At 35.5% G+C, this 17,499-nt stretch overlaps 1 protein-coding gene and 1 non-coding gene across 2 annotated transcripts; one reads left to right on the top strand and one right to left on the bottom strand.

Moving 5' to 3' along the window:
• On the top strand, positions 1 to 13,050 carry LOC100780869 (vacuolar protein sorting-associated protein 8 homolog). Its single transcript, XM_006583141.4, has 19 exons — positions 1 to 1,391; positions 2,728 to 3,039; positions 3,169 to 3,408; positions 3,525 to 3,642; positions 4,704 to 4,861; positions 5,012 to 5,645; positions 6,709 to 6,773; positions 6,917 to 7,018; positions 7,109 to 7,251; positions 7,935 to 7,990; positions 8,436 to 9,100; positions 9,210 to 9,400; positions 9,530 to 9,836; positions 10,194 to 10,481; positions 10,608 to 10,717; positions 10,942 to 11,272; positions 11,806 to 12,222; positions 12,327 to 12,567; positions 12,645 to 13,050. The coding sequence occupies exons 1-19, from the start codon at positions 54 to 56 to the stop codon at positions 12,668 to 12,670; spliced, it is 5,742 nt and encodes a 1,913-aa protein (XP_006583204.1). The 5' UTR covers positions 1 to 53; the 3' UTR covers positions 12,671 to 13,050.
• Positions 13,051 to 13,846: 796 nt separating this feature from the next.
• Positions 13,847 to 13,918, bottom strand: TRNAC-GCA (transfer RNA cysteine (anticodon GCA)). The gene has a single exon. It is a non-coding gene; the product is annotated as a tRNA-Cys (tRNA).
• Between the last annotated feature and the right edge of the window lie 3,581 nt (positions 13,919 to 17,499).

The raw sequence follows: 17,499 nt of genomic DNA, 5'->3' as shown, positions 1-17,499 counted from the left end.
GAAAATAATAAAGGAACTGAGAGTTGGTACGTTACCACCGTGGAGCACACACCATGGAGCTCGACCTCCGTTCATTCCTTCACTCTCCGACCTCCACCTCCTCCTCCGACGCCGACGCCGACGACGGCGCTCCTCCCCGCACCATCGATGATATTCTCAACGACTGTGACACTTCCTCTTCCTCACCCTCCCCTCCTTCTTCTCCCTCTCACTCACTCTCCAACAATTCCCGCCCTCAAAACCCCACACTCCAACAAAAACCACTCCAACCCGCACCCGATTCGTTTTCTCGGGTCAAACCCGCTGAATTCTCCGACCGCGCACGCGTTTCGCGCCCGTTCTCCTCTCTCCTGCACGGCGTCAGGTCCAATGCCAAGCCCGGCGCGGCGCTCGCCGCGGCGGCGGCGGCGTCTCGATCCGTTCCTACGCCGCACGCGGCGGCGATCATCTCCCGTAGGAAATCCGCGGCTGCGAATATTGTCGAATCGAGTTCGATCGCTGCCACCGGCGATGTTTCTTCCAAAGGCGAGTTGGGCGAGCCTAGCGAGAAATTCGATCCAGTGCCGCCGAAAATCGAGACTCCGTCTAGTGAAAGTGCTTCTGCTATTGGTGAACGTTTTGAGATTGATGCGGAAATTGTCACTGATTTGAAGGCTGGCAGTGATGACATTCAGGTGCACACTGATAATAATAATAATAATGCTGATGATGATGATGATAATGATAATGATTCTTCTATCGTGAGTGAGGAAAAGAGGGATTTAGATGAGGTTGACCGTGATCATGAGAAGGATATGAATTCTGCACCGTTTGATGACGATGATGATCGTGGGTTTGATGGAAAAGGCGATGATGAGAGAATCACTGCTACGGGTGTAGCTGTGGAAACAGAAGAAGAAGTAGTAGTGAGTAATGATATTAGTTCTATGGAAGATGTTAAGAATGAGGTGAGTGTTGGTGGTGATGATGAGGGTAGTTCCTTAGGTGATGTTGCTGAGCTAGTGGAAGAGAGGCTTGAGGAATTGGAAAACAGAAGGGCTGCTAAGAGAGCTGAGAAGAAACGGGAGTCTTCGATGAAGCCACTTGAATTGGCCGAGGAACTGGAGAAGAAGCGTGCTTCAACTGGTTTGCATTTGGAAGAGGGTGCTGCTGCCCAGCCAATGAGGCTTGAGGGCGTTCGGAGAGGGTCCACGACATTGGGATACTTTGATGTTGATGCTGGTAATGCGTTCACAAGGGCAATTTCGTCCCAAACATTCAGGCGTGAGCAAGGTTCCACCCGAGCCTTGGCAGTTCATGCTAATTACATTGCAGTAGGAATGTCAAAAGGGCTCATTGTTGTGTTTCCCAGTAAATATTCCATTCACCATGCTGACAACTCTGATGGAAAGGTTGGTGCCTGATTCAATCAAACTTTTTGATCTAGCTCAAGTTCAAAGTTCAATGAGTTATGGAAATTTACATCTTTGGCTGCAAATATATGCCTAGTTTGATATCGAAAGTAATAAAAATTAATGTAACTATTAGAATTTGGGCTTATGGCTTAATTTAACCTCACAGAACTGGTGAGACTAAATACACCCCATCACACCTAGGCACCTAGTACCATTGTTGGTAAATAGCCGCTATAGTGCTTTTGCATTGTGGAATTCTTCGGATTTGCAATCTTGACTCCATCTGCTATTGCAGCATGTGTCCTGCATCCTCTTGTCATCTCTGGCAAGTCTCAAGCCAATTAAGCTTCTGAGTTAATATTATGCCAATTTTATGCATTTTATTTTATTTGCATGTAACTTAATTTTTTGTACGTATATAATCGATATATATCATACATTTCAACGGCTATGTGACTTCTGCTGTTTGCCCGCAATACTATCTATTATATGGTATAGTGGATTATTGACTTTCCACCATTTCCTGCCATCCGCAATTGATAACACTGCCTAGTACAATGAAGGTGCTAGAGGCTGCAATGAAGGCAGACGAAAGAGGCTGCAATTAAGGTGACTTTCCAACACACGCCTCATGCTTAGGGCTATGGGCCTGGAGTGTGGACCATGTTGGTGACCCAACAATGGATAGGGTAGACTTTGATATTTTCTTAAATTTAGGCGTAGGCTTAATTCAACTCCACAAAATTGACTTGTAAGGTGAGGACTGACTGAGCCTTAAGCACCACTTAGGTCATATCATTAGGTGATGTAGGAACATACCCCCTCACACCTAGTACTATGAAGGTGCTGGAGGCGACAATGAAGGCAGACCAAAGAGGCCACAATTAAGGCAAGCTAGGTGTGGCCACAATTAAGTCGGCTTTCCAGCCATAATGTATGTTTAATGCTATCTTTTAACTTCCAAAGTCTTTCTATTATATTTCATGTTAAAGCAGATTCTATCAGATTGGACTGAAATATCCGAGTTGCTTGACAAAATGAATGAGAAACAAAATATGGCAATGCACAAGTTTTTTGTTTTTATTTATGATAAAATTAAGAATTAAAATGAGAGAATAAAACTATCTCACAAATAAATAAATAAACAAACCATGCCTCCCCAACACGCATGCATACACTATTGGTGGTGTAGCATTAAGATGCTCTTTGAATGACCATTTGTCAATGCACACAAATCGGTAATGTTGATGCTTTATAATTTCAAGCATTTATTTGATTGAGTTTTGGTATCAGCTGTTACTTCATTTATCAATATATGCTGTTTACTTGTTAGATGATGATGCTTGCTATACAAGGTGATCGGTTGCATGCTCCAGTGACATCCATGTCTTTCAATCAACAAGGAGACCTTCTTTTAGCTGGTTATGGTGATGGCCATCTTACCCTGTGGGATGTACAGAAAGGGGTAGTGGCAAAAGTTATTAGTGGTGAACATACAGCACCAGTAGTACATACATTGTTTCTAGGACAGGATCCTCAGAATACTCGTCAATTTAAAGCAGTTACTGGTGATTGTAAGGGTCTGGTTCTCTTCCACATCATCTCAGTGGTTCCTTTGTTTAGTAGATTCTCCATCAAAACTCAGGTATATAATATTTTTCGTTAATGTGCAATGGGTTGAGTCTAGCATTGCGCTATAAAGGGGACATGAGTTATTTTAATATTCGATTATCTCGCATTTTTCTTCTTTGTTGAACTTGTGTTAATTTTGTAGTGTCTTCTTGATGGGCAAAGTACGGGCTTGGTGCTTTCAGCTTCACCACTCCTTTTTGATGACTTCAGTGGAAGTGCTTCGCCTTATACCCAGGGAAACACCTCAGCCCCAGCCAGCAGTATAAGCAGCATGATGGGAGGTGTTGTTGGCGGAGATGCAGGTTGGAAACTCTTCAATGAAGCCCCTTCTTTGGTTGAAGAAGGTGTGGTTGTATTTGTCACCCATCAAACTGCTTTGGTGGTATGAAAATCTGATGTCTGTGCTGGTTCAATGTACCTTTTGTGCTGTAATTTTTCCTTCATCTTTGTTTAGACTTCTTCTGCATTGTTTATCAAGATACTAAATCTTTGTCATAGGTACGGCTGAGCCCTACGTTGCAAGTTTATGCTCAGCTCTCTAGGCCAGATGGAGTTCGGGAGGGTTCCATGCCATATACTGCATGGAAATACATGACACAAATATGTAGTTCTACTGGTACGGATTCATTTTGTTTTTTTTTTGGAAGGCGAAATATATATTATATTATTGATTTAGATAAAACAGTACAAGTGGTACTTAACAAAGGAAATACAAAGCACCTCTGGTGCTGCCTCCCAAAATAACCCAAACTAACCCATCAAGAAAACATCACCACATAGGTTAACCAAAGGACTCCGATATGTTAGAGGACCAATGGTTGAAACTAATGTTGAAGCCTTTCTCTCTAGCTTTTAGCCAAGACCAAGCTGTAAACATAGCCTCCTCCATGACTTTAGAGTAATCAAAATGCTTTCCTTGAAAGATCAAGGTATTCCTATGTTGCCATATGGTACTAGTTAGAGCCACCCACCACCCACACCATCTGCTTTGGTTTATATTAACTCCAAATCCTTCACAAAATTGAGCTAAATGGCTTGCTGGGGAAGCTGGAAGAGGTCCTACAGCCCTGACCCATCCCATGGATTCCCACCACAGGGGCATTATCCTTTTGCAATTAAAAAAGAGGTGACCCACTTCCTCCTGCTCTTGACCACAGAGAGGGCACCCTACATCTTGGAGAAGCACATTTCTTCTTAGCAGATTACCCTTAGTGGGTAACCTGTCCTTAAGAAGCCTCCAAGTGAAGACTGCTGCTCTTGGAGGAACTTTCAACTTCCAAATTAATTTGAAAATGCTGACATCCGAACCTGAGGCATTGTTGTTCAGCATTGATCTATAAGCTGACTTGGTGGAGTACACACCACTAGATTCAGCTTTCCACCTCATAGTGTCCTGCAAGTATCTCTGGATAAGAATAGAATTAATTTCCTCCATAAAGTTGACTGCCAAATCATTTTCATGGTCAAATAAATTCCTCCTCCATTTGAAATCCCATCTCCAGCTATCTTCATAGAAGGTCCCCATCTTTGAAATGATACTATGCTGCTGTCTGCTAATCATATAGAGTGGATTATACTTCTGCTGCAGAGTGTATTCTTCCCCTAACCAGCTGTCTGTCCCCATCTTTGTTATAATTGATGTTGACTTCTTTCTAAATATTTCTTGCTCTCTTGTAGAAAATATGTCTGCAGAAGCTGTTGAAAGAGTTTCATTGCTTGCAATTGCTTGGGAACGGAAGGTTTTGGTTGCAAAGTTGGTCAAATCAGAATTAAAAGTATATGGAAGATGGTCTCTTGATGGTGCGGCTTTAGGTCTAGCATGGTTGGATGATCAGGTATTATATCATCTTCTGTCTACCTATATTAGCTAGAAGTTTGGGCACTTCTTTTTGTTTGTGTACTGTTGTTTCCTTTTACACTCCCTATTGTATCTCTTTGCTTCTTAGCTATAAGGTTAGTTAAATTTATTTATTTTACTTGCTCAGATGCTGGTAGTTCTCACTTCAAGTGGACAACTGTATTTATTTTCCAAGGATGGAACTGTGATTCACCAAACAAGTTTTTCTGTAGATGGTATTGGAGGAGATGATCTAGTCTCTTATCATACTCACTTCATCAATATATTTGGAAATCCTGAGAAAGCTTATCATAACTCTGTTGCTGTAAGAGGAGCTTCTATTTATATACTGGGCCCAACACATCTTCTTGTTTCTCGTCTTCTCCCTTGGAAAGAGCGTATTTCTGTTTTGCGGAAAGCAGGTGACTGGATGGGTGCCTTGAACATGGGAATGACTCTTTATGATGGCCATGCTCATGGAGTTGTTGACCTTCCTAGAACCTTGGATGCTGTACATGAAGCCATAATGCCCTTCTTGATGGAGTTGCTTACATCATATGTTGATGAAGTGTTCTCCTATATTTCAGTGGCATTCTGCAATCAAATTGGAAAACTGGACCAATCCAATGATTCAAATAGTAGAAGCAATTCAGTGCATTCTGAGATAAAGGAGCAATATGCCCGTGTTGGTGGAGTTGCCGTTGAATTTTGCTGTCATATCAAACGGACAGACATTCTTTTTGATGAAATTTTCAACAAGTTCGTGGATGTTCAACAGAGAGGTAACCCATTGTCTTAGTGTTGTGCGGTAGTATCTCTTTTCATTTCAGTTCTTGTTTTGATCCTTTTCAGCACCCAGCTTCAATTATTTCTTTTGGTTAACAACTTATTTTAGTCTAATAACTCAATGATTTTTTAAATTGACATCGAATAGCTCTAAAGAAGGGGATGCAGTGAAAAAAACTAATCCACTTTGTAATTTAATGTTGGTAGAAGCTCATTCTGTACTCACCAAACAAAAGAGTAATCATAACATCTTATGATATATTTGGTTGTTCTCTCTCTCTCTCTCCATGATTGAAACAAATGCTCTGAATTCAAAAACATAAAAACCAAAAATCTTCATTGCCCTGTATCATCTTCCTCTGGCAATGCAAAGAATATTGTAATCTATTATGAGCTAATTAATTTTGTCTCAGTAATATATTCATTGTTATCGGTTGGCAAAAAATAGTTTTGTTGAAGACCAGGTCCTCAAAGTGGATATTTAGATCTAATTCCTTTTTAATGGTTTCACTTAAGAGTTTTTTTCTTGGTTTTCTTCTACCATTTATGATTAACTTTCTTATGGGGCTTCTATTAATCTTCTTCTTACCTGGCTGAACCATCTTTTAGGCACGATTCTATTCTACCATTTATTCCTCAATGGCTCAATCTGTGTTACTCCTTTTCTCTCTTTGATGCATTTATTTGTGATCTTAGCTAATGCATTCTCTTCTTTTCAACATTGAGATTATGCTCTTATTGGCACTTTACTTCCCAGGTGCCAAACATTCAGTAGCAAACAAAGACCTAAAAATAATCATGGAAAGAAAACCAATTGAAGATTGAAGATTCATTTGGAATGATTACATTGTCACCAATAGTTTAATTCTCTTACTTTTCACTGGTTCATGGCTGTGCTAGTTAAAAAGATGCTGACTAAAGCTATTTTTCACAATAAATTTATTAAGTTTACTTGCACCAGGAAAGATGAATAGTTTGTGTAGATGCTCTTACATTATTAATCTAGTCTTTTCCAACTTCAGATGGATACCAGTGCCAATAATTTGTAATTTTTTCCAGAAACATTTTTGGAGCTTCTGGAGCCCTATATTTTGAAGGACATGCTTGGATCTCTACCTCCCGAGGTATTGGACCATGTCAGGCTTTTTTGGCATAGTTGAATACTACGTTATCAATATTAACTTTTTTACTTTTAAATGTATATTCTCAACTGTTAGTTCTTACAATATCTTTTTTCCTTTTTATGTTTTGTCACATTTTTGTCTAGATTATGCAAGAACTGGTAGAGTATTATAGCACCAAAGGGTGGTTACAGCGGGTTGAGCAATGTGTACTTCACATGGATATATCATCCTTGGATTTTAATCAGGTTCTTGTTAGATCTTTTGAAACATTTTTCCTTGCCATGAATTTTTTTATTGGCACAACTGTCAAATGATTACTTTGGTACTTTCTTTAGGTTGTCAGATTATGCCGGGAGCATGGACTATATAGTGCCCTGGTGTATGTCTTCAATAAAGGATTAGATGATTTTAGGGCACCTCTGGAGGAGTTGTTTGCTGTCTTACAAAATAGCCAAAAGGAAAGTGCTACTGCGCTTGGGTATGTTGTCGTTCTCCTTATTATTCTGGTATACCTATTTTGCTTTCTCTGTATCCATTGTATTATTTGTGAATGCCAAGTCACTGGAGAATGCCAATATGCGGATTTTTGTGAAATTTGTGGATTTTGTTTGTATTCTCCTTAGTTAAAAAAAATATGCCAAGTCACCAGAGAATGCCAATATGAGCAGTGTAACTATGAGTATAGTTAGAAAAAAAACTGAGGTGGTGGCAGTGCTAGTAACCTAAATAATGATGGGAATCTCTGTAAAACATTCCTAGTTCAAACATTACCCCCCATTCCAACTTCCCACGGGAACGTAAAAAAGGAGAGGACTATTTCTAATTCATTGGTAGCCTACAATTACAAAAGAAAGATCATATTGAAAATGTATTTTAATGCAAATGAACTTTATAGCTACATGCAACCTTTATGTCCATTGACCTTATTTGGCTCCAGTTCTGATCTTTCTTGAAGCCTTCATAAACAATTTTTAGACATTTATTTTAATTAGAAAATTGAATTGATTACAATTACTCAATGGCTCTCTCTAACGTGTACAAGAAAACGGACAGCAAACAGTTTATTCATTAAATTTCTTCAAAGTGAAAATTGTTAGTTTTTTCTAAGTTCATTAAAAGTGTCTAAATATGTATTTTTCTCCTTGCCTCTTCTTTTAACAGGTATCGAATGCTGGTTTATCTCAAGTACTGCTTTACAGGTCTTCCCTTTCCACCAGGTAATATTTTCCCCTGATCTTTAATATCTCTATTTTTTTTTTTTTTTTGAAAGACCAATAAAAAACTTCGTACCCCATTGCCCAGAGGCTCTTCGCTATGCGAAGGTATGGGGGAGGGATATTGTACGCAGCCTTACCCTTGCATATGCAAAGAGGCTGTTTTCGGATTCGAACCCATGACCAACAAGTCACCAAGGCACAACTTTACCGCTGCACCAGGGCTCGCCCTCTTAATTTGAAAGACCAATGTTAGATATTAATTTGTTAGTGGGAGGGATTTGAACCCACGACCTCTTCCTCCTCCCTTCTCCCTTCAACCACCAAGCCAACCTTATAACTCCCTTTAATCTCTTTATTTATTTATATTTGTTTTCTGCTTTAAAAATATTCCAATAATACTACATAAATGATGATTCATCTGTTATTCTGTTGCATAAAATTGTAGGCCGTGGAAGTATTCCTCCCTCACGTTTACCATCTCTTAGAAGAGAACTTGTAGAGTTTTTGTTAAAGGACACCTGTACTCCGAAATCACAGACAGTTTCAGACTTTGTGTACAGACGACCACACCTGAATCTTTATCTTCTCTTAAAGTTAGACACTGAAGCTACATTAGATGTCCTCAGATGTGCTTTCATGGAAGATGGAATTTCAAATGCCAGCTCATCTTCACCAGATTCAGCCAATAAACCTATAACGGAAGCAAAAAAGGAAAATGATAATGTTAACAAAACTCAAAATGCTTTGGTTCAGAACACAGTTGATGCTCTCATTCAAATAATTGATATGAATATTGTTCCCACAGATAAAACCTCTAGTAGTGGTGATGATGGGTTGATAAAAGATTGTCCTTCCAAGGACATAGGTTATTTGTTTGAGTTCATTGCATATTATGTTGCTCTCCAAAGGGCTAAGATTTCAAAGGGTGTGCTTTGTCAAATATTGGAATATTTGACATCAGATAGTCAGTTTTCAACTAATGTTTCTGTTCAAGGATCATCTCCAAAAAATAGAGAGAAGCAAGTGCTTGCACTTTTGGAAATACTTCCTGAATCAGACTGGGATGCATCATTTGTGCTAGATCTATGCGAGAGAGCAAAATATCATCAGGTAGTACATTGACCATTTTTGGTGATAGTGTCTTCAGAAGCATAGTGGTACCAAATATTGACTTTTTGTCTAATTGAGTAATCTTACCAGCTCTTTTGTTTGGTTTTAGGTTTGCGGATTGATTCATAGTATCAGACATGAATATGTGGCGGCATTGGATAGTTATATGAAAGATGCAGATGAGCCTGTTCATGCTTTCTCCTTTATTAACAGAGCATTCTCACAGTTGACTGACAATGATCATGCAGCTTTTCGGTCAGCAGTCATATTTCGAATTCCTGAGTTGGTTGAACTAAGCAGGTAATCCTCCTTATTATCTTTACTCAAGTTGGATTCTTTTGGAAGGTTATTCAGCATTTATGATTTCTATATTTCAATATATTTAACCAATAATATTAATTTACATTTACTCTATTTGATTGCTTGTAGGGAGGGCGCATTCCATATGGTTATCAGTCATTTTAGCAATGAAAGTTCCCGTATCATAACTGATCTTCACTGTCATCCAAGAAGTCTTTTCCTTTATTTAAAGACACTCATTGAGCTTCATTTATTTGGCACCCTAGACCTGTCTAATTTGAGAAAAGATGGTACTATGAATCCCCTTAATGGAAGGCAGGTTAAGGATCACCCACAAGGAGTCAGAGATTACTTAGAGAATATATCTAATTTCCCCAAGTACATGCGTGAAAATCCTATTCGAGTTCCTGATGATCTTATTGAGCTTTACCTTGAGGTGAGTTTTTGTACCAATGCCTTTGTAAGGACAAAGAAAGAATAATTTGATTTTTTTAAGTTGTTGTTTTTGCCATCTAGAACTAACTATTAAGGCATAGTGTTGCTATGTGTTCTTTGTTCTTTTTGGGATGTCTCATGCACCAAATTGTGTGGTTAGTGGTTACTGCTTTCTATCTCTTTAAAACTTAATGTCTCTTGAGGAATGGGGCTGGAGATACAGACATCATTTCTCATTTATTTATTTAGCCATCTTTATCATTTCAAGTTTGTCTAAATTGTTTTTTATTGAGGGAATATGTTGCTGTAATTGTAGCAGGAACTTAGTTTTTTTTTCTGCCATGTTTTAATATTGCAGTTATTATGCAAGTATGAAGGTGGTTCAGTTCTCAAGTTTCTGGAAATGTTTGATAGCTATCGAGTTGAACATTGTTTACGCCTGTGCCAAGAATATGGCATTATAGATGCATCTGCGTTCTTATTAGAAAGGGTTGGTGATGTTGGTAGTGCTCTTTCACTTACACTTTCTGATCTATATGATAAATTTGTTGAGCTTGATACCGCTGTGGAAGCTGTAGTTTTAAACCATCGCAGAGTTGGTTCTTCACATATGGAAGTATTCAACAGTGTTTTGAAAACAAAGGAGGTTTGTTTATCTGTTCCCGAAACATTTTAATGAACCTCCAAAGATGCAACTATGCTTTGATTGGTGTGCTTGTATGTTTGTATTTACTAGGTGACCTAATACTTTTAATGGTTACTAATCCAATAGGTAAGTGACATCCACAATTTATTGCGTGCCTGTATTGGTCTGTGTCAGCGGAACACCCCTCGTCTAAATCCTGAGGAGTCAGAGGCACATTGGTTTAAATTACTTGACTCGTGAGTTTAATATCAATTTACATTTCCATCCTTTCATGTGTTTTATTTTTTTTATTTTTGAGAAAGTATAGCTGTGTTTTTTCATGTAAAACAATAATACTATGACTCTGTAATAATCAAATGAACTAAATAAATGTCTGAAGAACAAGCTTTCCTAAATTTTTGTTCCTGACATTTGGGAGCTTGCTGTGGTAACTACCCTATTTCCTTTGATTGTTATTCAGGTTTTGTGATCCATTGATGGATTCAAATGTTGAAGAGAGAGCATATGAAAGTAAGAGTTATTTTGGAATGCTAGCTGGATCAGCAGATTCACAACAGGACAAAGACACCCATAAAAGCAGTTGGAAAATTTCAAAGTCCTGGACTGGTCATATCTTGAAAAAATTGCTATCCCAGTTCATTAAAGAGATTGTTGAGGGAATGATCGGTTTTGTTCACCTTCCAACTATCATGTCTAAACTCCTGTCTGATAATGGTAGTCAAGAATTTGGTGATTTTAAACTTACAATATTGGGAATGCTGGGAACATATGGCTTTGAAAGAAGAATTCTGGTAAGGTTAACTCGTTTATATTTTTAATTTGATTCTCTGATCAAGCTTTACTAAGTGTATTAATCGTCGTACTTTAAAAAACTGCTTTAAAAAACGTGACAAGATGCATTCAAGCTAAGTTCTTACTCTATATTCTTGTTGTATTTGTTAGCAATTCTTTAGGAGTCAAAGTATTGTTCTAACCTTGGACCGGTACATGAGTTTTTATCTTGCATGGGTTTGAAGAATGCCACTAACTTGCTTTGTGCATTTTATTTATCTCATTCACCATGATAATTCCTTAATTTTTCTTTGCTGCATTGTTATTTCTCTAGATATTTGTAAACTTGTGGCATTTCAAAGAACAAAATGAACTTTCTTAACTAGACACATAAATATAACTTCCTTTGGTATGGAATATAAAATATAAAATATTATTGGACAAATTACTGTCTCTTCTTCCAAGACAGTAACAGATAATTTGAATTTTTTTTCATCCTAAAGGGATTTTATGTTTTGTCTTGATTCTCTTCTATTGCTACTTCTGCACTTAGGATGCTGCCAAATCATTAATAGAGGATGATTCTTTTTATACTATGAGTTTACTCAAAAAAGGGGCCTCCCATGGATACGCTCCCAGGAGTCTCGTGTGCTGTGTTTGTAATTGCCCTCTTACAAAGAACTCTGTTAGCTCTGGAATTCGGATTTTCAACTGTGGCCATGCAATTCATCTCCAATGTGAAGTTTCGGAAATTGAGGGATCGAGCAAAACATCTTCATCTGGATGCCCTGTATGCCCTGTATGCATGCCCAACCAGAAATCCCAGCAGTCTAGAAACAAATCAATCATTGCAGCAAATGGCTTGGTCAATAAATTCTCATCAAGGCCTCAATACCCCCATGGAAGTTCCATTCATCCTCATGACAGTGATTTATCAGATAATATGTATGGACAACAACAGATATCACGGGTAAATATAAACAAACCTCTATATCATCTCTTCTATTTAATTCTCATCAAGGCCCCAATACCCCCATGCTTTCAAGACATTTATATTAAATCTTGCTTCTGCAGTTCGAGATCTTGAGCAGCTTGCAGAAGAATCGGAGATTTATGCAAATAGAAAACTTGCCTCCATTGAAGCTTGCCCCACCTGCTGTGTACCATGAAAAGGTAAGTAAAGTGGCAAACTTTCTGACTGGCGAAAGTAGCAATAGTTCCAGTGCTATTGAGAAACAAAGTAGAAGCAAGCAAAATCGGGAGCTGAGAGTTAAGGGTTCATCAATTCGATTTCCTTTAAAATCAAGCATATTTGGTGAGTAATCTTATTTAAGAAAATTATGCTTCTCTATAGTAATGCTTAATTCTGACACAAGGCAAACTTGTTTGCAGGCAAGGAGAAGACCAATAAGCGGTGACTAACTGTTTTTTAAGAACAAGAGGACTTTTTTTTATAGGCAAATGTTAGTTTTGTTAGAAATGTTAGTTGGGGAGATTCAAACCCGTGACCTCTCCTCCATCCCTTCTCAATTACAAGACCAACCGTATATCTCCAATAACAAGAGAACTGTGTAGGCGAGAGAGACGAGACACTAACAAATGTACAGATTAACAATAGATATCTTCCCCCATTAGTTCTTCAGTGTAGGCTGTGTAGCTACCAGATTTGGTGTAGCTCAACCAATTGTTATTCTTTTGTATTTTATTATACTTCATGTACATTTTACTGACTGTTGTATATGTATGTTATACACTAAGTTCTGTGCGTGTACAATAGAAAAAACCATTTTAGTGAGTTCAAGATATTCGAATCATGCGATGAGCAAACCTTGGCCTTTTTTTTTTCTCTCTCTTTTCCTTTCCTTTTCTATCCCGCATCTTTGACTTTTTTTTTTTATAAAAAAAAGCCATTCTTTTTCTTTCCCGAACCATGTACTTTTAATAGTTTGGGGTGAATGTACCATAGGTTGATGATTATTCAGCCTAGGATTTACTTAAAAAAAAAAGTCCTAAAATGCTTAAGTTGTGCGTAATAATATCTTGTAAGCACTGACATATATATTTTTCACAAAAATTGTAGGATATAATGGGGCAAAATTATGGGCAACTTGTAGTTGGAATTTGTGTCCAACTCAAGTATTGTGTATATCCCAAAAGCCAAAAGCGTTAAGCCATTGGATGTAAGGGGAAAAAATGAAGGTACGGAAAATAAACAGAAAAACCGTAATGTTTTGAGGAATCGGTATTTTTCGTTTATATTTTACCCTTTTATTGCAAAATATGATAAAAAAAATTAAATAAAAAAGGTTGGGCAGCCTGAGTTTTACATGCAAAAAATGTCCTCAAATGCGGAAGTTGTGCGTAATATTTTCTTGTAATCAATTAGATTTTTTTTCTCACAAAAATTGTAGGATATATTTTATAATTCGAAAACTTGGTTAGCTCAAATATTCTCTATATATGTTCTGAAAAGCTTAGAGCCATTACAGTTAAAAAAGAAAAAAAGAAAAAAGAGCCATTGAATCAAATGGGAAAAGATGGAGTTCATACATTCAGTTATTGATTCCAAAATGTGAAAAGATTTAGAAAATCAAAGGGCCCAACCGGGTTCGAACCGGTGACCTCTTGATCTGCAGTCAAATGCTCTACCACTGAGCTATGGACCCCATTTCTTAATTGTTTTGAGACATTTAATAACATATAGTTAATAAGAAAAGTGAGTCCAAGGGAAATCATACTAATGGCTTCTAAATAAAATATGGGAATATCTAGTCTTAGAAAATAATAGGACTTGCCTGTTGAAGGGTTTGCCGTGGAACCTTTTGTTGGGTACAACAAAACGTTAGTATGGTTTTCCTTGGACTCACTTGTCTATTTCATTTTTCTCCCCCTTTCCTATTTTTGTCATTGCAGTTATATAACGGCCTGCTATTGCTGTTCCCATAGTAGAAGTTATTGTGGCTTGATGGGTGATAGTTGCTTGTTTAATTGTGCTGTATTAATTAATTATTACTAGTATAGTTACTTTGTGGATTTGACTCTTTATATTACTCTGTTTGTAGTAAAAAGGTTAATCAATTCAAGGCGGGAAAGCCAAATATTATCATGCACGGGAAAGTGACCCATATATCTAACAAGAGAGACCCAAGTTCATCTCCTCTTTGCATGTTTGAGTTATGCATAAGAGAGAGATATTAATTGTACAGTGAGGACTGAGGAAATTAAGGAAGAGAGGAACCATGGATGTATAATAAACTTGCTGCTCCCTCAAATAGTAAAAGTTAGAATTTAATCTTTAAATAAATTTTGTCATAATAGAGTTGTTCTTTTTTAAGATAATAAAATAAGGTTGGGCAGCCGGAGTTTTACATGCAAAAAATGTCCTCAAATACTAAGTTGTGCGTTATACTTTCTTGTAAGCACCGAGATGTATATATATTTTTTTTCCTCACAAAAATTGTAGGATATTATGGGGGCAAATAGTGGACAATTTATAATTCGCAAATGTGGTTAGCTCAAATACCCTATATTCTGAAAAGCTTAGAGCCAATGGATCTAATTAACGGGAAAAGATGGAGTTTATATATTCAATCAATGAGTCCAAAATATGATAAAAGTTTATGAAAAAGAAGGACCCAACCGGGTTCAAACTGGTGACTTTTTTATCTGCAGTTAAATGCTCTACCACTGAAGTATTGACCCCTTTGATAATTAATTAAGACATTTTACTAAATTATGATTACCATAAGTATAAATTGTATAATATGTACGATGTACGATAACTTGTTTTCTTAAAATTCTTTTTGACTATAATTATTGGTTTTTAATCCTCTGAAATTTCACTTCGGATCAATTTCTGCCTAATATTTTTTATAAAAAAATGATTTGGTTACACTAACTTTTAAATGATAAAATGAATATCAAATGAGTTTTTTTTTTTTCAGTATGTATATCTCCAACCTTGGAGTCTAAGTCTTTTCGTGAAGTAATGATGGGATGGCTCAGAGAGACCCAAAAGAAGATGATTAAGCAATTCAAAGATTATATAGGATGAAGTTAGATATTTATAAATTATAACTTTTATTTTATTGATGTTAAAATAACATCATGTTGATACTTAAATAATTATTATTCACTGATTGATATCATTTAAGACTATATAAATATATTCATTTTTACCTATTATCATCAATGAGCGAGAAATATGAATGTTTATCCTTTAGTTTTTCTTTGTAACTTTAATGGTAGAATGTATGAGTAATAATAACAAAGTTTTTTGGTGTTTATCACATAAATATCATCAAAATAGATTTTATTTTTCCTTATAAAATTTTCTTTTGTCAAGAAAAAAAACTTTTTTATATACACAATCAAGATAAAAAATCAAACATTTAACAACATATTTAAGGAACTCAATTATTTACAAATGACCTTGTTAGTACCAAATAATTGGTTTAGTCTTTACTAATATAGTTCAAATATCTAAAAACTTTCTTAACAAAATTTTGTTCTGAAATTGATAGTTAGCTCATTCCTATAAAATACTCCGTTCCCATTTATGAATCGAGGATACTTGTTGTAAATTTCTTAACCTATTCTGAAATTGGTACTATAGAATAAATAGATAAACAATAAATTAAAATATAATAGCATTTTCTTTATTTTAATAATAATAAGCATTTTTTGTCATTACAAATAAAATTAATTTTAGCAATATGCAATCCTTGTATATATACTAGAAAAAAGAAAGCTAGGTATAGATAAGTTGAGGATTAGAACAGAAGAAGAAGGGACACGTATTTGCGAGGTGAAAAGGACTTGGATATGCAGTGCCAGTTCGGCAGGTAATGAGGTTCACATGATCATTCCATTCCACTGCCATGAACTTCTTGTAAGTATTCAGTTCAATTTTCAACATTCTCTCTCATAGTCAAGCATCAATCCTTAAATTCATCAACAATGATATCATTCACAGCAGCCCCTGAATTATCCAAAATAAAAATGGTTCTAACAAAACCAAATATGCTGCAATATAACTATAAACACATGTCTTAATTTAGATTAAATGTCATATAGAGGAAAATGCTGTCCAAATATGAAGCAACCAATCACATATCATCATCACTTGCTTTATATTTGCTCCAATTAAATTATTTGGAGATGTGATGTAATAGTAATAACGAGTATTTATGCACAAGCATCCGAAACCTTTCCTATCTGAGAAAAAAGAAAACATAAGAATACTGTAGTATTGCATTAAAACACCAATTTTATTAGCTATATACAAAATTATATATATATATATATATATATATATATATATATATATATATATATATATATATATATAAAACAGTTGTACTCTCTCTTTTTTCCCTTTGCTCCCCAAGTCAGAAAGAATAATAAAAGATTTCATTGTTTTTTTAAAGAAGAAAAGTGATTTTGTATACGTTTTAGATTTTGTAATTATACTACATTACAATGACATCAAAATAGCCGTTGTTTCAAACTTTCCGTGACATGAATTTCAATGAGTTTTTTTTTTTTAAAAAAATATCAATTTCAATGAGTTTAATTTCACTTTAAGTTTTTATACAAGTAATATGGTTTAACAATTTTTTAAACTCTCTAAATTTTTTAAGCAGTTTTGTTCTCTAATAATCTTAAATAACAATTAAGAAATTGTAATTTTTATATTATGTTAAAATAAATATTATAAAAGTCAATATTTTAACATATATGACAATTTACAATGTTGGTGTAAAAAAATTTGCATTTGTTAAAATATTTATATTTTGATTCAATTAATTAATATATCATTGATTTAAGTAAAATTATGTTCAAATCTTTTAAGTAAAGTTTAAGGTTTAAACATTGTGAATAAAATTGGAAAGGATTTTCTGTATAGAAAGATAAAATGACTTCAATTTTATTCATGTTCAATTGCAAGTGTCGTCCAAATACTTTTATATAATTTTTATAAATATATATATATATATATATATATTATATGAGAGAGATATTTTATTCTAATAAGAGAAATAAAATTGAATAATATAATAATATCAACGATCAATATCAAGTGAGTTTTTTAGAAAGTTATATGATTTTTTAATATTAAATCTTAATAGTTCATATATAATTATATGATTCAAATTAATTATTTCACTCTCATATAAAATATTTTTTCTTATAAAATATGTCATATTAAAGAGATAACAAACTCTATCATCTATTAAATTATTTA

Source organism: Glycine max, chromosome 7 (genome assembly GCF_000004515.6).
Source record: "Glycine max cultivar Williams 82 chromosome 7, Glycine_max_v4.0, whole genome shotgun sequence".
NCBI lineage: Eukaryota > Viridiplantae > Streptophyta > Magnoliopsida > Fabales > Fabaceae > Glycine > Glycine max.
Note: the sequence above shows the minus strand (reverse complement) of the source record. Positions and strands in the feature narration are given on the sequence as shown.